Raw genomic sequence first — 27800 nt, 5'->3', positions numbered from 1 at the left:
TTAAGCAAAATAACAAAGTATTTTGATATCAATAAATGATGAGCCTTAAATGCTCCAAGAGACATCTTTAATTTGTATATTAATATTGAAGTTAAGATTTACCGCAACCCAATAACATTTAAGTACTTAATATTAAGATAAACTTGAATATTAATTTGGCTTTGGGTTGTGGTAAATCAATCATACTTTGTGGAATCTTTTCAAATTAAATGATTTTGGATCCATCTTTTTCTATATATATTCATCCAAATATACTGAAAAAGCTGGACTATGTCGATAAACAACTCCTCACAATTTGCAAATCAAACACTCCACCAAATAATAAAAGCTACAGAAGTGTTACAAGCTGCAGCGGTTCCGGAGATATTATTACAGATAGTCCTCCCATGGGATAACAACACTTATTTTCCGAACAACTTAATTAGAAGCACTTTTGATGCACGATTGATGGACCAGACTCGTCATATTCTGCCTTTGTAACCCACATCTACACTCACAAGGACAATTTGTTTTATTAGTATATGTGTCTTATATATTAAAAAAAACTCTCAATAGCTAGCATGTCAATTGTCAAGATTGAAGTAAATTAGAAAGAAGGAACAGAAGAAACCTGTTGGAAGGTGCTAAGTGATGCCAAGATAGAACCACCAATCCAAACAGAGTACTTCCTCTCAGGTGGTGCAACCACTTTGATGCGAATGCTTGAAGGGGCTATACTAGTAATTTCCTTGGTTAATCGATCAGCAATGCCTGGGAACATGGTTGATCCCCCGGAGAGGACAATGTTTCCGTAGAAGTCTTTCCTAATTTCAGAATCACATTTCATTATGGATTCATTTATTATCTCATGAATACCATGTGCTGGATCATTAGTGTGAGGTACTTTCATACCAATCAAGGATGGTTGGAATAAAACCTCTGGACATTTGAACCTCTCATCACCAATAGTGATTACATGCCCATCTGGCAACTCATAATCAACACAAGAACTAGTTTTGGCTGTTGCTAGCTCATGCTCATAGTTAAGGGCAAGGTAAGCTAATTTTTCTTTCATGTCCCTCACAATTTTACACTCTGAGGAGTTGGTGAATGAATAGCCACGTTCACCCAAAATATCTATCAAGTATTTAGTGATATCGCTACCACCAAAATTAAGACTTTGGATGGCATGTGGGAGGACATAACCCTCGTAAACAGGAGCAGTGCTGGTCACACCATCACCACACTCCAATACAATACCTACAAAGAGAAGGCAAATAAATTAACAAACTTGAAAATGAAATAAATTTAGTCCCTTAATTTTGACTTGTGGATTAACCTGTTTGCTTTACGTGCGACTTAATTCTTCACGTTTAAAAAAATGTATTTAACTCCTAAAATTTTCTGAAGTGTGAAAAATAATCCTTTCATTAAGCCTTTTTATAAATATTTTTCATAATATATAAATTACTCATGTTCAATTTCAAAACTACCCCTATTAATTACTCATGACTCTCTCCTAGTATTGGAAGGGTGAGGATAAATGTTGAGCTTGAAGGATAAGCAATTACAATTTTTTTTTTTTGGTCTTGATCAACGTATCCCCACACCCGACAGCCGTGAGACTAATCTCTCGCCCCACGGTCAGCGCACTAAGCGGTAGGGGATTGACCAAGGACTTTTCTCTATTCGCAAGAGTTGGGATTCGAACCCCCAACTACTTGCTTGAAGGATGAAGTGCTGAACCACTACACCAACCTACTTGATTAGCAGTTACAATTTTTCGAACGAGTGAAATTAAATAAGTAAATCACGAATTGCACGCTAGCTTACCATTTATACGTCCACTTGCATACATTGAGAGAACAGCACCGTTGGATATATACATAGCAGGGGTACTAAAAGTCTCAAACATGATTTGAGTCATCTTCTCACGGTTATTCTTAGTGTTTAAGGGAACCTCGGTTAGAAGAAGAGGATGCTCTTCTGGGGAAACACGAAGTTCATTATAAAAGGCATGGTGCCAAATCTTTTCCATGTCATCCCAATTGCTCACAACTCCGTGTTCAATTGGGTATTTCAGAGTTAGAAGGCCACTTCTAGAGTCTGCCTCATCGCCAACATATGCATCTTTTCGGGTTATGCCCACCATCATACCCGCATGTTGAGAGCGCCCCACGATGCTGGGAAACACAGCATGCGGAGCGTCATATCTGACAAGTCCACCCTAAAAAGTGAAAAAATATTCTCATATTAAAATATAATCATAAACGATGGATACAAAAAGATAAAGGAAATGCTAAAGCTTTATGCACGATGATACGCATGATGTCTAAAAAATAATATTTTTAAATTACAAAAATAAAAGCTGAATCATCCTTTGCAACTCTACCACCCAAAGCTCTGGCGGCCGCACCACTGTGAGGCGGCCACCGTCACGATCCAGACTCCACCGGGCTCCCCTCTCTCTTTTTAACTTTCACTTTTCTGGCCAGTGCAAGTACCCAGACAAGCCTTAATATCCACAACCACCATAAGTTTCACACCTCACCTCCTCCGCTCTCGTCGACGCAGTGAGCCATGGCTCATCTTCATCCTCCTTTTTTCTCAATTACCCCTTCCTCCTTTTCTCTCAATTTTTCATTTTTGTAATTTATTCGTGTTCAATACAATTGAAGCTTGCAATCTGAACTCGTATATTTCAATTTGATTGGACTGTACAAAAAAATTGATTTTTTAATGGTTCTTAGGAGAGTCACCCTTACAGGGTCTGGGGTCTTAATCTTCTTCTTGTTTGGTTATTTGGTTTGGCCTTGGGGCTCTCTGGAGGTAGCGAAGGGTGATAAAATTAGGGAGAGGAGAGGGATGATAACAGATCGACCACAAGTGTTGTGTATTGAAATTCATGTCGAGCTTCATCGTGCCTAGCTATATTAATCGTGCCAAATAGCGGCACTTAAAGATAAATTGCCATCTCTAAAACATAAAAGATCAGTTTCATTATATATGTACGTACCTTAAACACTCCTGATCCATTGTCAAAAACAATAGGTTGAATATCATCGTAGTATGCCATATCTGTCTACTCTCTGATGGAATGGCAGATGAGAATTAATTGTGAGTAAAAGTGCAGAGGTTCTACAAATAATTGGAAGAGGGAGGTACTTAATATGATGAAGGTCAACCCCGATCTGTTAGAGTCTCGTCATATAAACAAAATAATTATGAAGTAATTATAAGCAACTTGCACCAAGAGTAAACAAATGCGTAAACTCGATTTTTAATTGATGGATAAACTAATAATGAATTATTGAATAGCTAACATAGTTGATGCTAGCACATGTACGTATTATGTTCACATGGGTGCTGTTGCCATTGAAATTGAAAAGGTTGAAAAGTTTGTAGTCTTAGCTTTTGAGTACAGCCCTTGATCTTTACATTTTATTTTATCTCTCTACAATCTTCTCTTTTACATTTTTACTTTGAAAGTTCGAGTTATATAATTTGTCTAACATATAAATATCTATTTTGTTTTAATTTTTCATTATTATATCTTAGGTTATTTTTACAAAAACTCACTGTTCAAATACCAAAAAAAAAACTCACTGTTCATAATAATTGTACAATGGACAGATTACAGGTGAAAAAGTGAATTTTGAAATAAAATAAGGAAAATTGAGCAAAAAGCTAAACATGTTAAATAAGGGAAATAGCACAGTAGTTGTGTTGAAGGGACGAATACTAAAACACAGTTGGGAGAAATAGCAGAGTTGTGTCCTCCGGCAAGGACTAATACTAAAACACATGAAATACTTGGGAGATATCGCTAAATATTTTTCGAGAAGGGATGAAAGTTAAAACTCACTACAAAGACAGAGACTAATTTTACTGTTACCCAGATTCCATAATTTAACTACCTCTAACATATGTTTTACAAAAATATATATATTTTTTATAAACTTAGCCGACTCAACTCTCTTCTTCAACTTGGCACTCGCAAATGCATTTAATTTTGCGTCGGTGTTATATGCTGGCTCTAAAGATGTAATGTAGGACAAGAGTAAATTTTTAATATTTTTTTCTCCAAGATATTTTAGTATAATACTCATTTAACAATTAAAAATGACTTTCGACGTAGGTCACCAATCTATTACTTCTTATTCTTCAATTACTGTAGCTAAAAGAACACCAATGGCGAAGCGACACGTGTTCATATTTTTTTCCTCTTTGGCCATTGTAATACGACGTCGTTTCTCAGTTGAGGTTTCTTTCTCATCCTCTCTCATCAACCCTAGATCTTTCTTGCGGGTGTGCTCTACCGTACAATCCATATCCTTCTGATTTCGATTTCCCTCTCTCACAACCTTACTTTCCTCCACATCAATCTCAAATCCAGCTGTGTTTCCGTGTTATCCTTCCTCTTTCCACCCACTTCTCACCAATCCATCAAAATAGTCTCTTCCGATTGATCTGATGACCAATTACTTTCGGCCGCCGCATGATGTGTGTTTGAAGCTAATGTCGCCGCCGATTATGGTAGAACCAATTGTGTATCGACAGCTCACACGGTCCACTGTTCATTTGTCATCCTTCATCACGAGAACCCCAACTGCTATGGTTGAATCCTTTAGCAAATGGCCAGTATCAATCCAAATCCTCATCAATTATGGTCCTTTTTTGAATGTATTTCGTACTAGATGTGAAATTGATATCCTGTTGTTTATTTTTGTTAAATGAGATTTCACATGTATATATGATGAATATTGTCAGCTCATTGAGGTCTTTTTGTGTCAGTACACTTTCAAATTTTGGCTATAAATACTCCATGTTCTGAACTCTCATTCACACCATTCTCATATCCCAATCCTTCTATTTCATCTCATTTCACTGATCTGTTTGAATTCTTTTATTGTAGATGAGCTTGAAACCATGATAGAGAAGCATGGAAGATCAGACCAAGGTTTATTAGGAAGTGGGAGATGGCACCTACTGCTAAACTTTCTAAATTTGCAACTTGTCTTGATTGATGCTAAGATAATTTTCTCTTTTTATTTGTTTTTAACTAGTTGAATGGCTTAAACGGAATGTTGGAATTTTACAATGTTGATGAGCTTGAAACCATGGCTACTGCTGGACATTTTATGGCAACATATTTTGAATTGGAGTCAACTAGAAGGTATATTAGTACTGGTATAGCCAATAAGGCAGAAATTTGTGGCTTAATCTTGCCTAAAATCAATCTAAAATGGCATTTGCCTTAGAAGTGTTGAATTTTTGTTACTTATGAATACTAAATCTTGACTTATTATTTATGACAAATCTATATTGATTACCCTTTTTATACTACAGGTATGTTGCAACTGTTGTGACTTCAGTTCATGAAATGGAAAATGGTTTCAATCTAAAGAGGACCTTGCAAGCGCAGGAGCAACCAAGAGGCATACTTGCTGTGTTTTGGTGCTGACCAAGCCTGCAAAGGGTGAAATGGAACAAGGGGAACAAGAAAAACTGGCATTTTCAGAGTTTAAGATCCTTTTCACTAGAAGAAGATGCAGATGTTGAGTAATCTACTAAGAAACTAAGTTTATCCACGTTGAAGATTGTGCTATAGACATCATCTCTTAAGTGTATTTTGTATTAATCTATTATTATGTCTATTTGTAAGTCATTTTGATGTATGAATTGGTATATGTCACTGTGCTCCTAACACTATCCATATATCATATGGCTTTCATGCTCCTACATCATCATCTTTTGTGATTTATTACTCTTTTAGCTATGGATTATGGTGATAGATATGAGCTCCTGTTGTCATAAGTTGTAAGTTATGTTCTTCCTGCTGGTCTAAATAGCTGGGTTTAGAAATCTGCTCTCAAATGTTGGGGTGTCATATGCATGTTCAGTGTGTAAGAGGGGTGGGCTTCACTGCCTATTCTTCTTTTACATTATTTCTAATTTTTCACTGCATTTTATCTTTTATAGGCCACTTAGTTATGTGATTTTCTCCTTCATTTCCCTTTTTTATTCTTCTTCTAGGTTATTTCTTTTTTAGACTGTTAAATATGTTGTGAAGTATGTTTCTTATTCCATATTAAGATGTTAGGTATATATTCACCTATTTCTTATCAGTACCTAATCTAATATGACTTTAGTTTAAGATTTTCTGCCACTGTTATTACTTTTTCTTCTATTTCAACTTAATAGGCCATAAAAAAAGGTGAATGAGTGTCATTTCTTTTATGGCTGGACCTATGAATGGATATGGAGTTTTTCCTCATTGTGGTATGTTTTTCCTCTCTTTTAATTTCGTTTTGGATAGAGAGTTCTATCATGAGTTTTATTTCTAATTTTCTTTTCCCTAAAATCATTGGTGGAGTCAATGATAAACTTAGACTATTAGTATGATGAATAAATTGTTTCTTTTGCCCATGGTTTCTTTGAGGGTCTTTCACTTCTTAATTATAGTGAAACACCAGAGAGCTTAATTGCTTTTTTATCCACCTTCTTATTCCTCTTTCTTTTGATTTTTCTTTTCAAAGGTGTTTTAGGCTTTTAGCACATATTGTACAGATGTATTTCTTTAGTTTGAATTTGTTTATGTTATATCTTATGGATTTTGTTTACAAAACTTTCTTCACTAACTGATTCTTGATGTGGACCTTATAGTTCTATCATCCTCTTAAGGCTAAGATTGCTAGGGGAGATTTTTGTTATACTTTTGCCATATTCCTTAATACCCAATTATAATATGACTTTGGTGGATAGCTCCTTATTGAAGAGGTTTAACTTTTACATGTAAATCCTTTTAAAAGAGTGGATTCCTTATATGTGGTTATGTTGTTTCATACTGCAAATTTTCTTAGGCTGATCTAGGAATGGATTTGTTTACTTCTTCAAGTACTCATTAAGATCCTAACTATTGTTTCCTGGTACTGGATAGAGTGGTTGTCAAATATAATATAATTTTTGTTTTGACTTTCACTCTTCCTAAGTTTAATTTTGTGATGACAGTCCTCTACTCATGTTATCATGTGGCTATATATTGGCATATTATTAGCAAGTTGCTGTACATACACAGTACACAATCTTGGTATATGATCAATTAGTAAATTTCACCTCTTAACAGAGGAGAAGTGAAGGGGGTTTCTTGGAAACAAAATTTTACATAGCTAAGTTTAACATGAGCCTTCCCCTTCCATCTGCCCCTCATTTTTTATCATAAACATGCATAAAAGTATCTCATCCATTCTATATAAACTATTCATCAGGTGGTTCACAAGGAGTTTGGTATACTTGAAGGTTTGATGACAACAGTCCATGCAACTATGTCTCTTATGAACTTTTGCTAATTATATAGCCGTTGATTTCTTTCTCTTTTGCATTTATAAACCATAACACTATATCCTCACAAATGCCATTAGTAACATCTCATTGTTTTTCTCTTTCACCAGCAACACTAAAGACTGTAGATGGTCCTTCAATAAAGGATAGGCGAGGGAGAAGAGGGGCAGCTTAAAATATAATCCCAAGTTCTACTGGTGCTGCAAAGGTAGGAGATGGATGACCCCAAACAGATTTTGTGCTTCTATTTTAAGTATAGATTTGTGAAATTTGTGCTTTGTGAAATCACAAGCTGTTGAAAAAGTTCTTCCTGAGCTAAATGAATTTTACAGCAAGGTAAGTCTTTTTCCACAAGCCCAGTAATAAGCACCCAAAATAGAAAATTTAAAATATTTTACTGTGTCCAATCATCTTTGTATAGACAAATATTGGGAAGAGTATATGTGTACCGTCAATTATAAGATTTTTAATGACAATAATTTACTTGGACACAGTCCTAACAATCATAGCTAGAGCTAATATTCTGACTCCTATTTTTTCATGTCTTTTGGCTTATTGGTAACAGGTGGTGCATAAATGGATGGACATTAACTATGTACAGAACCTTCTCTAAGCCTCAATGCGCAAGAGGTTTTAGGTAAGTTTACTTCTTTTTCTTTCTTCATCTCCCCCCAACTGTTAATGTCTATCTGCATAAACTCTTTTGCTTAGATTTATGATGGTGATTAGAGAGAACTTCAGACCAAACATAATTAAAAAAAAAAAAAATCATCATGGTGGTTTATAATTTGCTTCTCTCATTCCCTCAATGCTTAGCTTATTTCTAGATGCAGATAATTAGATTATCTTAGTATGAAGAGTAAAATTACAAGAATAAATTGCTGGTGTGAGGAAATTTCATTTGATATTTGGGCGAATTATACAATTTAGAAGCCTATAAGTTGGCAAGACTGGCCTACTGACTAATGCAGGGTTGGAGGAAAAACATAAACAAATTGAGGCTGAGTTGGTGCGGATGAGAGGAGAGAGAAAGAGAACCCTGGTCCATGGGTAAGCCCAAAGTGAGTGCGGTGATTTAAGAGTTCAGATTGAGGTTTTCTTCATCAACTAAACCAGCCTCTGTCAAGAAGAGATGAGCAAAGACAATTCTAATATTGATACTCAGATACATGAGCCCAGTCGTGAGCTGGCAGAGCATGCTAGAAAAGCTATTAACTTGATTGCCACAGTTGAGAATCCTCCTAAGCACACAATTAAAAGTGGTGTCTTCATGGTGGAAATTACATGACCATGTTTGATTTTGATACACAATTAAAACTTTCTTTAAGATTTGACTTTCTGGACAACTCATGTGAACAAGCAATTGAAGCAACTGGGAATGGCAAAGATTGAAACATGTAGGCTTCACAACAAAAAGGTGTAAAGAGGAAATATAGCCAATAAATATCAATCTCAACAACACAATGTTGTATATTAGTGTTTTGATTGTGTAACTTGATAGTTAAAATTCTTTGTATATATTCCGTCTTATCCCACGAGTATTTGGTAATCTTAAATATGGGTCTCCTGCGTACAATGTTTGACATCACAAACTCACAAAGTTTGAATCATTAATTTAATAAGGAATGATCCTGTTCGATTTTGTTAATGAGATGGGAACCTTGGATATAATTATCAAACAAAAAACTATGTCCATATAGTCTAGCACTTCAACGATCTATCCATGGATATATAAAATTTAGATGCAATTCTTACCTTAAAGATGCAAAAGTTAATGTAAAGGAATTTTACCAATAATAGCATCGTGTGCAAAATATGCAGCAACATATCTCCAATAATACCATAGAATTTAGTGTAACAGTTGCATATCAAGTTTCAAACAACAAGAAGTACTTAAACTGCATAGGTCTCACTAATGAGTAATGACATTTTTTTGTTTAAAATTGGGAAATGAGTTATGGTAGTGGCTTCTGCGATGACTATAAACAAAAGTCATGGACAATCTTTATCCCAAGTTGGTGTGTATCTACCAAATCCAGTTTTTTCTCATGGATAATTGTATGTTTCTATTTCCATAGTTAAGAGTCGAGCTGGTTTGAAGATATTAATAGACAATAAAGACACTACAGAGCAAGATGTTACAAAGAATATTGTCTTCAAGGAAGTTTTTCAAAGGATTTACAATAAGTAGTCAAAAAGATATTGTAGATTTGTAATAAATTAATTAAACTTTTGATTAACTATCCATCGTTTTAAATTCAATTTAAAATTTATGTCATATTTCTCTTTTCCATATTATTGAAGTACTTTATGTATAACCTACTCTGATAAAAACCAAAACACCCTAATTTCTGAGGGTCTGGAAAAATATTTAAGTCTTAATTACATTAAAGTTATAGTATAAAAAACTCTCATGGAGTTTGCGATAAAGAAGATATCGAGAAAGTGTCAAACACAGTTAACATTTGAAATTCATCTAATTCATAATATAACAGATAAACATTTAACCATTTAAATAAAATAATAACAGTTGAGGTCATAATAAATTAGATCACTTATATCACTCCATAAATATCAAATATCCAATAATTGTAATTAACAATTGTGTTCGTGATAAATTATATGTGCATCGTTGTGACTTATCCGTGCAATATGATAAATTTCAAGTGTTTCTTCCAGGAATTCGAGCTTCCTCCTCCATAAAAATACCTTAGATAGATTATATGCACGTTGACCTTCATTAGTCTCCCTCATCACGAGAGATCTTTGTCACTCTCTCCCATTATTTTATGTGTGACAAGGGGTTCGTTGTTCTTTGCCATGGTTTCCCGTGGATTTGGTTCTCCTTGCTCTTCACCCATTCAAGTTACTTCTTTGTCTAACATCTCAGACGAGTTTTTCCACGGTGTCCCTAAGGTTGATGCATTCATCGGTCGTATGGTCGTGTCCTTCGTGGCCACAACATACTTCTTACCAGTGTTTTGAAACTCGGCTCGGTCATCGACTCGGTCGGGTTACTGAGTCACTAGTCGGACCAGTGAGTCATTGGTTCGATTGCTTGACTCGGTGTATATTAAAAATATAAAAAATGTCCAATGCAATATAAAGTTTTTTTTTTGAAAATCAATATAGTTAATATATAAATGATAAAAAATGTCTCCAATCGATAACAACGTGATGGTGCAGTGGTTAGTTTTCCTCTATATTTCCTCTATGGCCTGTGTTCGAACCCCCTTGTACCACTATATACAAAATGTTTCCAACTGGATTAAAAAAAAAACAATTTGAAAGGCTCAAAATGTTAAATAATTACTGGACAATTGGAAAATGGACTTCCATAAATGGTCCAACGTAAAAAAAAAAAATTAATAAAACAAATTTAAAAACATGAAATGGGTGACTTGCCAGTTCAATAAAAAATCGGTTAAGTCACCGGTTTGATCATTAAACCGGCCAGTTCAAAACGGTTCCAGCCGAGTGGCATGCACAACCGATATGAAGTGAGGCTCGGATCGGTCAGGTCACCGAATCCCGGTCCAACTGGTCTGTCCGAGCCAAGTCTTAAAACACTACATGCTACAAGTTGAAGGACGTTTCACACTACCTTAATTAATCTAATCAAATTAAACAAGTATTATCCAAAAAGTCAACCTGACTTAACATAACTATAAACTCAATGTCTTAATAATCGATTAAAAAAATATGTTAAAAAATGACTCGACTAATTAAAAGGAAGAAAAGTAAGACTTCGTAGAACTAATTAAAAAGGTACGAAAGAGACACAAAATTTCTTAGAGAGAAATACGGCTATAGGGTAGCTGAAATAAATAATAGCCGACATAGAATGGATCGAGCTCGGTCATGTATGTTCTGTTAGAATATAATATAAAGTCATTAAGATGACCCTTACACAACAGCTTAAGCTTTTGTGATAAGTGGTTGCTTGATATGGTATAAGAGTTTATCTTAAATTCATTTGTTGACTCCTCATATGTGGGTCACTCATTTCATTTCACGCTCCAGATGTTCAACCCTGAGCGTGAGGGAGTGTGTTAGAGTTAAATGGTAATGCAAACCTCAACTCTTAGCTAACTTCTGGGTTGAGTTAGGCTTACCTAAAAGCTTACTTCAAATACTTTGTTGGATTTGAAAATAGTTGAAATATTGAAACAGGGCAGCAAAGATTGTGAAGTAAGTCGTGTGGGTTTTACTGATTTTGAATAACAATTAGCAAGTACATTGGTGGAGTTGATTTGGTATTTCTCCACGCCACAAATGCTACTACACATTACCTATTTAGAGGCTTGAGTATGTCGGTTTACATGTTCATGAATTATCTAGATAACTCTTTGATACAATGACTAAGAAATTTTCTCCACCATCCTAGTCTTCGCATGAAAGATATGCTTGGTATCTCTTCTAATAATTTGACACTTCTATAAACTTTAGAAAGTTGCATCACAGTACATTTCATCAATAGTTACTGGGAGAGAGAAGATTCACAAGATTAGAGACATGTTGCATGAACGGTGACGATCTCCTTTTTACATGTTCCGGGAGCATAATTTGGTTGCGTATGTGTTGGCTCGGCAAGCATCTCAGGATGCAGGTCCTATGCGTTCTTGGAAGTATCTCCTTCCAATTTTATTCCACTTTGTGTCAAGACTTACTTGTTTAGTCTTGTGGTTTATCTTTTAGCTTTTCAAGTGTAAAAAAAGAGTAATTGGTTTTACATTTAAAACATATTCCTATGAATATACTACTTGCTCTTTGCGCCCTTGAGTGGTTGTAACAATTGTAAACTTTGTAGTTTAATGTATTACAGACTTTATGGCTTCATGATAAATCATAAATATTAGTCTTCAATAATTTTATTTTTCTAAAAATTTAGAAGGCTTTCATTTCAGTATCTTAATCCTCAAACAGCTGATATGCACCTTTTGTTGACAATTGATTCCCCACATTCATCATATTCGAACTTTGAAATCCACATCTGCACTCAAAAGGAGAAATAATGTCATAATAGCAATCATATAATGAAAAAATTTCAAGTTGAAAAGAAGGGAGGAACACACAAAACCTGATCGAAGTCCTTCAAGGATGCCATGATAGAACCACCAATCCAGGCACTGTATATTCTTTCAGGTAACACTTCAACATTGATCTTCATACTTTTGGGGGCTATTAAAGAAATTTCCTTGCTCAGTCTATTAGCAATTCCTGGGAACATGGTTGTTCCTCCTGAAAGGAGAATGTTATTGTACAAGTGTTTCCTGAAATAAACGTCGCATTTCATTATGGAATTGTATATTGCCTTATGAATGCCAGGTTCTTCCCTTCTTATCAATGATGGTTTGAACAACAACTCTGGACATCTGAAACACTCATCACCAATGGTGATCACCTTTCCATCAGGCAACTCATATCGCTTCTCCACAAAAGAACTTGCCTTACTTGCTTTCAGCTCTTGGTTATAGTCAAGGGCAATGTAAGCTAGTTTTTCTTTCATGTCCCTCACAATTTCACGCTCTGCTGAGCTGCTAAAAGAGTACTTACGATCAGTCAAAATTTTCTTCATGAAATTTGTGAGGTCACAACCAGCCAAATCAATACTATTAATGCCCTCTTTAAGGGGACAACCCTCAAACACAGGGAAAATGTGGCTAACCCCATCACCAGAATCGAACACAAGGCCTGCAACAAATAAATAAGCTTATAATGTTTTTTTTTTTAGATAAGCTATTATATGTATATATATATATATATATATGAAAAAAGAGGTAAGTACAAACTGAAAGGGGACTTGTACAGGAAGGTGCTTTAAAATAAAGAAGCACCAAAGACAGGGAAATAAGCTTATAATGTATTGTTAATTCATGAATCGGCTCTAATATCATAGTTGGGCCAACGAATGTCTAAAACTTATGAAAATCTCCACAATTGATTAACAACGATATCATGTGAAGCTTTTATCATAAGAGGATTGGGTTCCTATTGACACAAATTCCACTTTCCAAATGCATCAAACAACTCAAAAATTACTTACCAGTAGTGCGACCATATGCATACAGTGAAAGAGTGGCACAATTTTGTATATACATAAAAGGGGTCTTAAAAGTCTCAAACATGATTTGGGCCATCTTCTCACGGTTAGCCTTGAGGTTAAAAGGAGTCTCGGTTAGCAGAACCGGATGGTCTTCTGGGTCAACACGGAGCTCATTATCGAATGTATGCCTCCAAATCTTTTCCATATCATCCCAATTGTTTATAACTCCATTCTTGATGGGGTACTTGAGAGGCGAAGTACCATACTTAAACAACGCCTCATCGCCAACATATGCATCCTTTTCAACATCAGCAACAATGCTGGGAAACACAGCATGTGGCTCACTATATCTTGCAAAACCAGCCTGAAAAATAGATACATTGCTGCTGATAAAAATAAAAATAGATACGTTTAAAAGTTTAACACAAACAACTAATTAATAAACATTTATCCATTATGTACCTTAATCATGGCCGTTCCATTGTCAATAATAACAGATTGAATATCCTCGAAGTGTGACATTTTCTGCTATATATGTGGTGGAATCTGGGAAAATGAGGAAATGTTGAGTACAAATGCAAACATCCACAAAATACACAAAATATCTTGGTGAGTGTTGTTTTACTCTTTCTAAGGACTATCCTGATCATATCTCTAGTGAATCTGAGACTTGTGGCAAAATACACAAGATTTCCCAATAACTTGTTTGTATTGTGTATACAAAATTTCAACTTTGAGCCTTATCTTTTTATCTTGGTCAAACCATTAGAATTGAACTATTGGTGAGGGGATTGAATAACTTGCTTGAGATCTTGACATCAAATTTCATTGTCAGCATTTGTACACCAAGAAAACTTCATATTTCAGCTTAAATTAAACATATACAAGAGATGAAATATACCCTGAAGCATGCTTTTCAGAGATGATATGTTTAGCTGGAGAGTTGGGAAGATATAAATATGGAAGGTTAGAAATAAACGAATTTATAGTAGCATATTGGAGACTGAAAGTAAATTTAACAAGAGCCTGGAAAAGAAGAGGTAAATATGGTAGTTCATAGAAATATTAAAGGATAAAAGTTGTGTATATGAACAGAAAATTCATCCCAAAACACAAATTCAAGCATTAACAGGAAAGAAACAAAATGGGATGATGATAGAGATGTACCTGTATTACAAACTCTTTTTCCTCTAAACCACCCAGACACCAATTCCTCCTTTTCTTCAAGACCCACCGTTGAAAGTGAAATTTCCGTGGAATGTGAATTCCGGTCTTCAAAATTAACAAATCCTTACAAGAAAGAATGCATAAGGGATGGAGTGGAGAAGTTGACCCAAGCTTGTAATTAATTGATTATATTACTGCCGGAACCTGAAAGATGGAGCTTGTTGTAAATGATTATCGGGTCATATTTTACACATTTTTTTAATATTATTTCCTCATAAATTTGTTGGAGAAAAGGAGATTATAATTAATGAGACATTTCATATTTGGCTTAATTGCACTTTTGGTCCCCCAACTATGGCCTTCCTGCGAAAATCATCCCTAAACTTCAAAATTAGCAAAACTCGTTCCTCAACTATACACACAGTTGCACTTTTGGTCTTCCGTTAGCATTCCGTCAGAAAACTAACAGAATATTCCGTTAAAAATGAATTAAAAAATAAAGAAAAAATAAAATTGAGAAAAAATAGTATTTTAATTGAAAAAATAAAGAAGCTCACTTAAATCCGTTTCCTCTTCCTCCTCCTCTTCTGTAGATCATGGTTCTCGTTCAAAGCTTCAAAGTTTCTGGGTTTTTGGTCGGGTTTCTGGGTTACAAGCTTCGAGCTCCCCCTCTCCAGACACCATATGATAGGTTGAAGTTGTATCTGTAACAATGGTTTGAGATCTGAAAAAAAAAAGTCTTGGATTTTCTTCTCTGGTTTTCCTTTCTCAGTTATGGTAGATCTATTGTGAGAGGGAAGAAGGGGTTTGTGGGCTCAGTTTCTGGGTGGGGTTTGGGGTGGGTTCCGGTTGGGTTTCTGGGGAGGGGTGGGGTTGGTGGAGGGAGAGGTGGTTCTGGGTTGTGGTTTGCTGGTGTGGGTTCGGTGGAGGGAGAGGTGCGAGTGAGAAAGATGAGATGAAGATATGGAGGGAGAGGTCTGCAACTCCTTCTTTTGGGTTGTGAAATGGATTTCTAATTTCATGAGGAGATGAGAAAATGGGATCTGCAAAGAGTGTTGAAGAAAAACCCAAAACCCCTTTCTCTCCAGCAATCCGCTCCAATTCAATTTCAATATGGAGAGTTTGTGTTGATGGTTGAGGGAGGTAGTGGTGAAGAGGAATGAAAGGAGAAGGGAGGGGAGGATGAGGGATTGAGGTTGATGAAGATGGAGAAAGTGAAGAATGAGGAGGGGGAGGATGAGTGGTGGTTATAATGAGGAAGATGAAGAAATTTGGTGACTGGATTGTGAATTGTGACGGATTATCTCCGTCACTAGTCCCAATCTGTTAGATTTCTGACGGAATGCTAACGGAAGACCAAAAGTGCAACTGTGTGTATAGTTGAGGGACGAGTTTTGCTAATTTTGAAGTTTAGGGACGATTTTCGCAGGAAGGCCATAGTTGGGGGACCAAAAGTGCAATTAAGCCTTCATATTTATATTATTAAATAAGGGTAACATTTTCAAAAAATAATTAATAGGATGTAGAATTTAATATGACACTTAAATAAAGACTAAAGTGCACCTCTCATTTAGTTATTGTATTAACGATCGGAGGGAGTTTGTATCATATCCAAACTGGCTACTACGTAAGTAGGGATATCAATATGTACATGTGAATATGGATAGCACGTATCAACCATCCGCTTCGCTGGTAAGACCACCACTAAAAATACAAATTAGCTAAGGGAGAAATCCCTCGCTAAATGGAAAAAATCACTCGCTAACATGTTAGTGATAGAACTAGAAACAGACCATAATTTGTGGCCGAAAGTGGTGTCGATAATTTATTGGAGAAGGATTTAAAAATCCGTCGCTACCTACATTTCCGTCGCTTATATATACCATTTCGTCGCTAAATAATTTACCAGGTTAACTCTTATTTCGCCGCTATTTGCGACGGAAGAATCCATTGCTAACTAATTACACAAAATTGCTAACTAGTTAGCCTTTTTAGAACCAACCTGTCACTAATTTCCTCGCAAGCATAACGAGGGAATTATTCCGCTGCTGTATTTGTTTGAATTCATCATCTTCGAGAGGGATTTTTTACGTCCCTAATTTGTCACTGGTAAGTAGTCCGGGGTTTTATAGAAGTATTTATATTTTTATACTACTTTTTATTTGTTCATATTTTATTTGAAAGTGTTTGTAAAAATCTAATAATTATGTTAATATTCCAATTATGACATGATATTTAGAAATGTGTAATATATGAAATATCGAAGTTAAAATATTTGTCTTGAATGTGATTTCAAGGCTTTTTTTAATAATGTGAATAAAAGAATTTATCTATATCTATATAATATAAAAAAAAAAGGTTTATTTCTAAAGGTTATGTCACGTGTCCCCCTCTCAATCATTTAGTTTCTCTCCAAAACAAAAAAGGCATCCCCAAGTTTATTTTCAACAGATTACCCTCCATCACCCTATTTAATTTCATCTATTATTAGTAATTTCTTATCCTATTTAATATTTGATTGTATATATTTAAATATTATGTTTTTGAAAGTTGTAAACAATACAATTCTTTCCACAAAGAAAAAAAAACCATACGATTCTTTTTTTTTTTAGAAAATGAAATCTATCGTATCTTAACAATACGATTCTTATTATGATTTTTTTAATCCTTATTTCCTTTTTAAACTTAATTATAAAAAATTATTTTTTTAAAATAAATCAAACATTAATTTAAAATACATCGTAAATTCGAAAAATATGATAAAAAATAATTGGAATCCTTTTTTAAATTATTAATTAATACATTTATTATTACTAATTAGTATTGATAATTATTTTGACTAAAACTAAAATTGGTTTTTTTAACATATTCCTGATCCCTTTTATTTATGTTCTTTTTTTGTTAATGTTTTCTTTGCCATCATCTCTTTACCAACGAATCAACTGAATTTCATATGTTAAATAACATATTTTTGTTTTATGTGTTTCTCTGTTGATCAATTTTACTTTAAAGGAAATAAATGGGATTTCCACAATAATTACTATCTAAATAGTCAAAATCCCATAAATTCGGACTGTATCAAAATTTGTTTTGATTATGTGTTTATATTTTATTATATATTATCATTTTTTCAAGGGGATTCCTTTGTGTTGACATATGAAATTGTGAAAGACATTTACTTAAGAACATGTTCGTATCTACCACTAAACCAAAATAATAGGTTGGTCATATCGTGGGTGTCCATAAAAAATTTGTTTTAAGTGGAGTATGGCATGAAATGGTTTTAATTGTAGGAAATGCAATAAGGATTATCAAAATGCTACTCGCTCCGTTCCTAAATATAAGACATATTCTAAAAAACTGCGCTTATTAAGAGAGTACTTAATGTGACTAATTAGTGTATTGGTTTTTAAAAAATTCATATATTCTTCCCTTTTATCCTTTGTCATTTTCTCTCACTAATAATCATTGCATTTATACCAAAAGTCATAATTAGTTGGATTAGTAGTAATTAATGGTAGGTGGTAACTTTGGAATTGAAAACATACAATTAATGTGAGGGGTAAATATGGAAGAGTACAAAACTTTTTGCTAGATTATTGTAAGAGGTCTTATATTTAGGAACATGAAAATTTTAAAACTAGGTCTTATAATTAGGAACGGAGGGAGTACTAAGGATGACGACAACATTCATGGGGGCGAGGTAGTGAACTATGATGGGCTTCGTGCGTGGCAATGGTGGGGATGGGACTACGATTTTAGTGGGTACGGTTATGTTGGTTGGTGGCCACAAGCGTATGGTTAGCAGCAAGGTCCTCCGGGGTCTTTTCAATGGCGGAGGTCCGACATGGAGGTTGCCCAGGAGAGGGATCCTCTTTGCATGGTGCTGCTCGCGTATGACCAATCGCAGGTGGAAAGCAGTGATGGTGGGGAGCGTCTTGAATGTTAAAGATTAAAATGCTAATTATTCATAGTCATGCATATAAATTTTAATTGCATTGCCTTTTGGTATTTATTGGGATCATAATTTCAATTATAAATGGTAAGATATTTTGTATCACTTTTGGGGATACAATAGGAATTATATTTTGATTTGTATAAGTTTTGGAAAAATTCAAAATTAAATTCATAAAGGAATAATTTATTTTTTAATAAAAAACCGTCAAAAATTAAATGAAAGTTGACGGAAAACCAAAATTGCAACAATTAGTAAACGTGAGGGACGTTATAGGCTAATAAATTTCATGAGAGACCAAAACTACCAAATCGTGATAAGTGAGAGACCAAAAGTGCTATTAAGTCCATCTTAAAAATAGCTCCGAAGAAGCTCTCACTATTTTTTAAGACTTTGTCTACAGAACAATAAAAAACTAATTTATAAATTAAAATAATTTCCTTTCACTTGGATGTTAACTCATTTGTTGGTTGTGTTTTAGTGGGTAGCCATTGACCATAGTATTAGCATGTTTTTGAATTTCTAGACCTGTTTTTCTTCCTTTCTTGTATTTGGCTTTAGCACCCCTTGTGCTAAGGTTGAATACAATTATTTGTCTTACTAAAAAAAATATAAAAAATATATTTATTTATGACAAAATTTAAGTATTTCTATTTGTGCAGTTTTTACTTTTTACTGTTGTCTTATTATAACAGAACATGCACACAGACTCGAAAATGGTAGTTCGAGAAATTATAATAATAATAAGGGTTGTCTGAATGATTCATGAGAAAATTTGGGTTAAATAATTCATCATCCAATCAAACTGAAGAAAAGTGAGTTGAAATTTCTATATTTTATTTATTAATTTATTTAAAAATAATCTGATTGATTCATTGGGTTGTGAGTTAGTAACCCACATGAATCATTTAGACAACTCCAATAAAGACAATGAGTAGTTGAGTTTTTTGTCGCGTTGTATCATAAACAAACAACACCTAAAATAATGTACATAAGTTTTATCCATCCATAAAATAACATTATTTTATATGATTCCTTCTATATATATATTATAGGGGTTGTCTAAATAACCCATAATAAAAATTGGGTTAAATCACCCATGAGCAAATGTACCAATTATATTATAACACATGTCATTGTATTATCCACCTCACTTAATTAAACTCATTTATTTTATATTTTCATAAATTTGATTTTATTAAATAATTTAATTGCAGAGTAAACCTATTAATTTGGATAAAACATAGTACTCCTTTTTTAACCTAAAAAAAAGAGAATTCCTAATTTCTGAACGCTCTTCTCCATGGAAGGATTCCAATAATCTTTTCAATGCTTCTCTTTTTGCCATATTACTTGATTTTCATCTCAAGAGTTATAATGCCAATAACAAAAAAAAAAGGCGTGATGTTAAAGATTCATGACTTTTCCTTTTATTCTTAGAAGAAAAATATCATTGATTACTTGATTGCTGCAATGTCCTTGATGTGATTAGATAAAAGGAAATGATCAATTGAAAATGAACCAAAAAGTTAAAATTATCGTTTGGTATTGTATGCATCCAGTCTATGATTATAGAATGATTGCTGCAATTTTTATGGGTGTGCGTTTGGGAAAAGTTGAATCGAATTAAATGTAAAAACAATTTGCATCGAATCAAATCTGAAAAGCTAACGTACAGAGAAGAAAGTGTGGAAGAAAATGGGGATTAGGGATTCTCTGGACTTCTCTCTCAGAAGAAGGATCCTATGTTATTATCTAAATTAATAGGTTTATTTTGCAATTAAATTATTTAATAAAATTAAAATTACGAAAATATAAAAGAAATAAGGTTAATTGAGTGAGGTGGATAATAAGAGGACACATGTTATAATGTGATTGATATATTTGGATATGGGGTGATTTAACCCAATTTTTATCATGGGTCATTTAGACAACCCCTTATATATAATATGGAAAAATACATCATATTTGTATCGTCTTCAACAATTTCTTAAATGTTTCACATGATTTGCCAGTTGTCTTTGTTAATTAATCCACCATTTGAACAAGTTGCTGCTCCTTTTGTCTACCACGATCGCATGAATTCACAGGTGCTCTTTAATTTGCTACCGTGCTGACCCAATGACAACCTTTGACTGGGTCAGCTATATCTCCAAATGAAATTTAGAAAAAAAAAACAAGCCAACTGGTGTATTTTAGATAAGCCAAAATTTTATTAAAAGCACAAGAATTGCCCAACCTAACGCCCTGTTCCCATCAATATATTTTAATTTGTTCCCGTGAGCAGTTTGGTTTAAGCACAAATCAAATAAATCACTCTGATCTTTGACTTTCCAGTTGCTCTTGCCGACTTGAAGATCATCTCTTTGCAGAAAGGTTCAAGGGATCACAATCTATTGTGCCTGCAACTGCAACACCTTAGAGCTGAGTGAGTTAAAATTCCTTTCACCCTCTTCTTTAATTCTGTATCTTTAATATATTGACATGGTTACTAGTTCTCTGAAGACCTTTCAGCAAATTTTTATATGTTTCACAACAAAAAATAATTTTAATTAGTTGATAAAATCTTGGCAACATAACTCTGTCAAGACGAGTCTGAGTTATATACATGTTAAATTGATGATCATTTTCCAGGTTTATTACCTTTGACTAATTGGATAGCAAAAATATAAGAACATCAGTTTCTGATGGAGATCTCTGCCCCAGTTTCGTTACATAAAGAATTCAACTTTGAGAAGAGGGGACTGCTTTTTAAGCGAAATTTTGTGCTGAGTAGAGCTGATCAAGCAATTTACAAAACAGAAGAAGTAAATGATGCTGTTTGGGAGTGGCTAAAACATGTGGATCAACTCATTGAAGAGATGAATCCACAAATCAAAAAAACGAGTGTGATGAATTCCACATGGTACACTGAAATGATAGAGAAAATAAAGGCACTTGATGCCAACCGTAAATTTGAGCCATTTTCAGTCCCAGCCAAAGATTTGGGATATCCCTTAAAAAATAAGCATCTAAGACGTCTAATGCCTCGGTATCAGATTTTTCTCAGCTTTCGAGGAAAAGATACTCGGGATGGTTTTACACATGATCTCTATCAAGCTTTGACGGATGAGGGATTCAAGACCTTCATAGATGATAAAGGATTGCAGACCGGAGATAAAATTTCACAATCTCTTTATAATGCGATTGAAGGATCAAGGCTTTCGATTGTTATTTTGTCTGAAAACTATGCAGAGTCCAGCTGGTGTCTCGAAGAACTTATCAAGATTCTTGACTGCATGGATAATGTTGATCAGATGGTCTGGCCGATATTTTACAAAGTGGATCCAACAGACGTAAGGTTTCAGAAAAAGAGTTATGCCAATGCCATGGCTAAACACGAAAGAAGATATGGAGAAAGTTCTGAGGAAGTAAAGAAATGGAGATCGGCTTTGCATGGAGTGTGTGAATTGTCTGGAAAGCATTATGATGCTAGCCGGTAAGTAATATCATTCCAAAGGGTTGTCTGTATCACCTAGTGTAAATAGTTGATAAAATCATTCTAATACTAAATGTCTAACTGATTTTAGAAGTCTTGTGTGTACTTTTGTAGGAAAGAAGATGACTTTATTGAAGAGATTGTATCAGAAGCCAATAAAAATAAAGATTTCTTGAATATTGAAAGCATGGATATGGATTAAAGGGAAGATTCAACTTCACAAGATAGAGCTAATACGACCGGGTATTGGCTCACAACAAAGCTCACAAATGGACAGTGGTTGGTTGTAATGTTTGTGTTCAATATTAAGAAGTTGTTTGGACACATTTCTATTCCAAGGATATTGTTTAATCTTGAATAATAAATTAGTTTATTGTGAAGACTTTCTCAAGCTGTGCTTGCTTTTACCGTAAGTAATGATATAAGTGCTCTTGCTTTAATTTATATTGCATTTTTTAATCCCAACTCACTAATTAAAATTCTAAATCTAAATTGCACATAATTTTAGTTGTTTGGATAAGGAATATTTAAGCTGAGTATAAGACGTTGGTAGGGTTGTGAGACGAGTAAGAGAATCTTCAATGCAAGGTTCTTAGTTCTTATTTCTCAGCTAAGAACTGAGTTCTTAACCATTGGAGAAGGCTGACGTAGAGTTCTTAGTTTTAAAAAATAAGAACTAGTCCTTATATGAACATCTCCAAAGCTAGGTTCTTAGTTCTTAGTTCTTATTCACGTGGACCCGTACTGACATATGTGCTTAAGCAACTCTTTGCAGATTTTGCTCCAACCATTAATTCTTAGTTTAAACTCCCTCCGTTCCAAAATGGTTGTTGTTTTATCTTTTAACATCAATATCAATATATATTAGAAAAAAATAACTTTTATAAGACTGATTTGGTGAGGTGCAACTCCTGGTTCAATCTCATAAGAAAAAATTCACGTGTCAATTTGTTAGAGAGCTCATCTTCTTTTGTGTTATTTTATCTTGAAATCGAATTTTAAAAGATTTACCCTTATTATCTAAGATTTACTTAGATTACTCCTTACTAAATTTATTTCCAAAACAAATCTTGAAACCGTTCTCATTATCTCTTTAAATTAGGAAAAGTCTCAAGCCTAATTTACTGCATATATTTAAGGAATCCCCTGATTTCTCATTTTATTTTTTCTCATGATCTACAATATAAAAATAAAATATGTAGTGCGGAGATTATAATCCATTAAAACTTTAAAAGATTTTCCCTAATTATCTAAGATGATGCATATCTAAGATTTTCCCTAATTTGCGAATCGGGGGAGTGGGGAGAGAATGACAATTTATGGGCAGGGAGAAAAAAGATATAGGAAAATTTAAAATTTAAAATGTCATATGAGAGAAAAGAGAGAGAGACGAAATTGGGGGAGAAAAAATGACAATTAAGGGGGAATTAATGGGGAAAGAAAAGAGCACATATTGAGAACAACTTAAAAAAAAGATTAAAACATAGATAACTTAGAATTTAAAAATTAATAACTGAAAACGAACTCGCATAATCACGTTCATGATTAATTGATGTGTCAAATACAATAGACATATTCTCCGCGCAACGCACAGGAAAAAAACACTAGTATTTTCTAAAATGATTGTTGTTTTAGGATTTCAAGACTATTTATCACATATTCTTCCACATATACTCTCATTTAATATTCTATCTCACACCTACCACCTCCAATTCTCACGAATCACAATTCTCACCTATCATTTAACCATAACCATCATTCTCTCTCTTTAATAAAACTCAACTTTAAATATGGGTGTTTTAGCCAAGTTTTAGTATCAATTAATGAACTCTTAAATTGTGTGCATTTCCTTAAACAACAACCATTTGGGTACGGAGGGAGTAGTTCTTAGAACTATTCATTTGGTCCCACAATATCATTATAGTAGTAATATTTTTTACTTTCATAAAATTTTGCTTTAAATTTAAAAGCTAATTCAATACCTAAGTTAAATCAATTGATGAATGAGAGAGAGAAAATTAATTTTTTATGCTATGAACTCAAAAAGTAAAATTTCTTATATAAGAACCAGTTCTTATTTTTAAGAACTAATAACTTTATGTCAGTCTCCTCCAATGGTTAAAAACTTATTTCTTAGTTTCAAGCTCAGAAGAAATAAGAACTAAGAACCTTGCATTGAAGATGCTCTAAGAGTTTTACTTTTTGATTTCTCACTACAACAAAAAGCGTTTTTCGAGGCAAAAGTTATTGCTTTTGGCGGCAATTAATATTGCTGCTACAAATTTTACCGGCACCCGCATTTCAGCCGTTGTATCGGCGGTCGATAAAAGCTTTGCCAGCAATTATACCGCCCCTGGTAAAGACGTTTTGAATTTCCAGGAAAAACCATCACCTTGTAGCGGCTATATTTCCTGGCATTTGTTATTGCCACTAAAACATGTTTTTGAGAATTTTTTTTTTGAACTTCATGTTTTTGAGAATTTACTATAGCCACGATGTAAAACAAGTTTTAGCGGTTTCGGACTGCCATAAATTGTTTCCTTAGCTGCCAGAAAAACTTACATGTACAACTCATAGAACTTTCACTTGCACCAATGAAAGAATAAGTTACACTGAAACAAATATGAGCATGGCATTTCAAACAATATTTACCCCACTACTCAATAAAGGCTGTTGTGGTTTCCGCATTTTCCTATCTTAGAACAAGACTCTTGCATATGTGACTAGAAAATCAGATAGAAAAGTTAAGTTCTCATACTTAAATGTACTAGATGGGACAATTCCTTGCAATCTTATACCTTAGTCAAAAATAATAACTCCTAAGTAAACAAGTGGTATCTATCTTGAGTTGCATTCCAAATTAAATCAAGTGAATATCCATAGAAAAGTGCTACAATAGCATGAGAAAGTCCAGAGGTCCTCAAGAGTGCCTACACCCTAAATGCACCATAGTTATACAGCTTGATATCATTGCACTACAGAATTTTCACAATACATCTTTCCTCAAACTCTTCATTAGTACCTTTCAAGAATGATAACGATTGCTGTAGTACTTTATGTTAGTTTTCAACAGTTTAGATCATAGTTAAACTTTGCATTTCTCAATTTAAAAGAGGATGAGAATGACAGACATACAATCAATCTTACTGGCAGAGATGGAGACATATAATCTTGCTCTACTAAATGAATCATAAGCATAAGAAATAGAAGGCCAGATGTAAAAAAATGGCTCAAGGATCACGCCACCACATAATCCCAATTATAAAAGGCTTCAATCATTATATCATCAGGTGTATGCATCTAAAAATCTATAAAAAAAACATTTAGATTCACTATGAAATAAGACTACAACCAATGCAATCAAGATTCAACAGGGAAAATATTAAGTTCCTGAAATGATGAGATCAAAGCTTCAAGGCAAGTGATTCCATATAGAAATTTTGGTGCTGACACGCGAAAGAGAGAAAACAATTTTTTCACAACCAAAAATCCAACATGCAGAATTGAAATTTAAAATTGATGTCACAAGTATCGAACTCAATTTCTATTACTGAAACTAATTCAAATCTAATAAGCAAGGTAAAATTGATTTAAATTAAAAACTAATTTGGTACCGAACCACCAAAGAAGAAGGCCAGCCTCTATTTTGGTTCTGAACTCAAAACCTAGCTCAGCACGAGAAGAAACAACGGAGAGTGAGTGATGTGAGTGGAACATTTCAGTTGAAACCCTAGATTAAATCGAGGAAGAATAAACGAAGTTGGAGAGGAGATTTCGGATCGAGAAACAGAGAGAACCTTCACGCGATCTCCTTGTTGTTCTCCCCTTCGCGTGAACCTTCAGGTTTCAGGGGATGGTTGTGGCTTCGGTGAGAGAGGGGCAATCTTCGGCAAGTTCAGGTTTCAATGGGAAACGATGAGTGAACATCACGTGCGGCTCCCTGGTAAAGACAAATTATTACCGACTACTCATTACTTAACACAAATTTTTTAATTTTCTGATGGAATTAGCGGCAATAATGTTACAGCCGCAAACAAAAGTGTCGCTAAAAATCATTTGGTTTAATTGCACTTTTGATCCCCAACTTTGTCCTTTCTGCGTAAATCGTCCCCAAACTTCAAAATTAACAAAAAGCGACCCTGAAGTTTACACCCGGTTGCAAAATTGGTTTTCCGTCCAACTTCCGTTCAAAACCTAACAGATTGCTGACGTGGTATTATTTGATAATATTTTAATTGAAAAATATTAATAATTTAATTAAGAAATATAATTTTTTATTTTTGGGACTAGTGACGGAGATAATCCGTCAAAACTCCGTCACAATTCAGTCACCAAATTTCTTCATCTTCCTCAACGTTACAGTGAGCATTTTCATCAACCTATTTCCCTAACATTTTCATCACCTTCATCCTCAAACCATGTGAAGAGAAGCCAAAGCCACCCTTAACTTTTTCCTTCAGCTTCTATAACACTTCTTTCCTCTGAATCTCAACGGATTAGAAACAGAATTCTTCCGGTGGATTGCAGAAGCAGATCTAATTGGACAACAACATCAATCTCGTGCAACCAAACAATACCACGACCTCATTCCGTTTCAACTCTTGCAACGCTAGAACCACCACCACCCTTCCTGCTCATACCAAAATCTCATATCTCCTACCTTCAAATCGACTCACAAACTCCATTATCAGCGACACCACATGCATCTGGTGGATTCACATTCACCCAAATTCAAGCAATCTTCAAACCCCCCAAATATACCACCAACTGGAACCCTAACCTGCAAACCCAAGCTTCTATTGATGAGATCGAGATAAGAGGAAGCGATTGAGAGATAGATGACGAAGAGCAAGAGAACCGAACCTTGATTTTAAGCGTTGATCAGGAAGGAGAGGAAGAAGAACAGGTGAGATTTGGGTCTGGTGGTAACAGATCGAACCAAACCAAGGGGAAAACACATATCAACCCAGAAATTGCAGAAGCTTCGATCTTCTCTACCTCTCTCTCTCCGTCGCTCATGCTCTCGTGCTCCAAATCTCTCTTTGTATTTAGGGGTTTGAAGATGGGGCTTTGATTGAATCTGGGTTTGCATTTTGGGGGGTTCTGGGTTGCTTCTGGTGTTGGAAGAAAAGGATAGTTCTGGGAGAAAAGGTTGAGAAATTGAAGAACACTTTGAAGAAGGAGATGAAGAGAAGATTCTTTGGTTGTTTCTGGAAGTGTACAGCCGGTTGTGGTAATGGCTTCAGAAGTTTGAAGAGAGAAGAGGTGAAGAGGGAGAGAGAAGGATAAATGTTTTTTTAAAAATTAATTAAAGTTAATGTTTAATTAGGAAAATATGATTTTTGATTTTTTTTAAAAAGACCTGCTGTTATTTAATTAAAAAATTATTATTTTTAGTTAAAATTAATTTAGAAATGTCATGTCATCATTTTTTGTTAGATTTTGGACGGAAGTTGGACAGAAAACCAATTTTGCAACCGGATGTAAACTTCAGGGTCGTTTTTTGCTAATTTTGAAGTTTGGGGACGATTTTCGCAAGAAGGCCAAAGTTGGGGGACCAAAAGTGAAATTAAGCCAAATCATTTTGCTTGTAGTGTTAGCATAAAAAATTAATTTTTTCTCTCACATTCATCAACTAATTTAGTTTAAGTATTGAATTAACATTTAAATTTAAATCAAAATTATATGGAAATAAAAAATATTAATATAATGGTGTTGTGGGACCAGATGAGTAGTTCTATGAACTAAGAACTCATGGTTGGAGCAAAATCTGCAAAGAGTTGCTTAAGCACATGTGGCAATACGGGCCCACGTGAATAGTGCTAAGAACTAAG

General features: G+C 34.3%; 3 protein-coding genes across 3 annotated transcripts; 1 reads left to right on the top strand and 2 right to left on the bottom strand.

Moving 5' to 3' along the window:
* Positions 1-197: 197 nt before the first annotated feature.
* On the bottom strand, positions 198-3180 carry LOC130728906 (actin-100-like). The gene is made up of 4 exons (XM_057580484.1): positions 2996-3180; positions 1813-2206; positions 611-1239; positions 198-487 (listed from the first exon to the last, which is right to left on the bottom strand). Exons 1-4 carry the CDS (start codon positions 3053-3055, stop codon positions 422-424), a joined length of 1149 nt encoding a protein of 382 aa, XP_057436467.1. The 5' UTR covers positions 3056-3180; the 3' UTR covers positions 198-421.
* Positions 3181-12103: 8923 nt separating this feature from the next.
* Positions 12104-14737, bottom strand: LOC130728905 (uncharacterized). The gene is made up of 5 exons (XM_057580483.1): positions 14534-14737; positions 13829-13912; positions 13367-13730; positions 12401-13014; positions 12104-12313 (listed from the first exon to the last, which is right to left on the bottom strand). The coding sequence occupies exons 2-5, from the start codon at positions 13886-13888 to the stop codon at positions 12239-12241; spliced, it is 1113 nt and encodes a 370-aa protein (XP_057436466.1). The 5' UTR covers positions 13889-13912; positions 14534-14737; the 3' UTR covers positions 12104-12238.
* A 5938-nt stretch (positions 14738-20675) lies between these two features.
* Positions 20676-22406, top strand: LOC130728904 (TMV resistance protein N-like). Its single transcript, XM_057580481.1, has 3 exons — positions 20676-20916; positions 21123-21966; positions 22081-22406. Exons 2-3 carry the CDS (start codon positions 21176-21178, stop codon positions 22166-22168), a joined length of 879 nt encoding a protein of 292 aa, XP_057436464.1. The 5' UTR covers positions 20676-20916; positions 21123-21175; the 3' UTR covers positions 22169-22406.
* The last annotated feature ends 5394 nt before the right edge of the window (positions 22407-27800 follow it).

This window comes from Lotus japonicus, chromosome 1 (genome assembly GCF_012489685.1).
Source record: "Lotus japonicus ecotype B-129 chromosome 1, LjGifu_v1.2".
Classification (NCBI taxonomy): domain Eukaryota; kingdom Viridiplantae; phylum Streptophyta; class Magnoliopsida; order Fabales; family Fabaceae; genus Lotus; species Lotus japonicus.
Note: the sequence above shows the minus strand (reverse complement) of the source record. Positions and strands in the feature narration are given on the sequence as shown.

Bases quoted from the DNA above. Each gene is read 5' to 3' on its own strand.
- LOC130728906 (XM_057580484.1), bottom strand. From the start codon at position 3,055: ATGGCATACTACGATGATATTCAACCTATTGTTTTTGACAATGGATCA. The intron at 2,207-2,995 runs GTACGTACATAT...TTCACTTTTTAG, and splicing joins ATGGATCAGGAGTGTTTAAG to GGTGGACTTGTCAGATATGA. The intron at 1,240-1,812 runs GTAAGCTAGCGT...TTCTCTTTGTAG, and splicing joins TGCAAGTGGACGTATAAATG to GTATTGTATTGGAGTGTGGT.
- LOC130728905 (XM_057580483.1), bottom strand. From the start codon at position 13,888: ATGTCACACTTCGAGGATATTCAATCTGTTATTATTGACAATGGAACG. The intron at 13,731-13,828 runs GTACATAATGGA...TCTATTTTTCAG, and splicing joins ATGGAACGGCCATGATTAAG to GCTGGTTTTGCAAGATATAG. The intron at 12,314-12,400 runs GTTTTGTGTGTT...TTTTGAGTGCAG, and splicing joins CCTTGAAGGACTTCGATCAG to ATGTGGATTTCAAAGTTCGA.
- LOC130728904 (XM_057580481.1), top strand. From the start codon at position 21,176: ATGGAGATCTCTGCCCCAGTTTCGTTACATAAAGAATTCAACTTTGAG. The intron at 21,967-22,080 runs GTAAGTAATATC...GTACTTTTGTAG, and splicing joins AAGCATTATGATGCTAGCCG to GAAAGAAGATGACTTTATTG.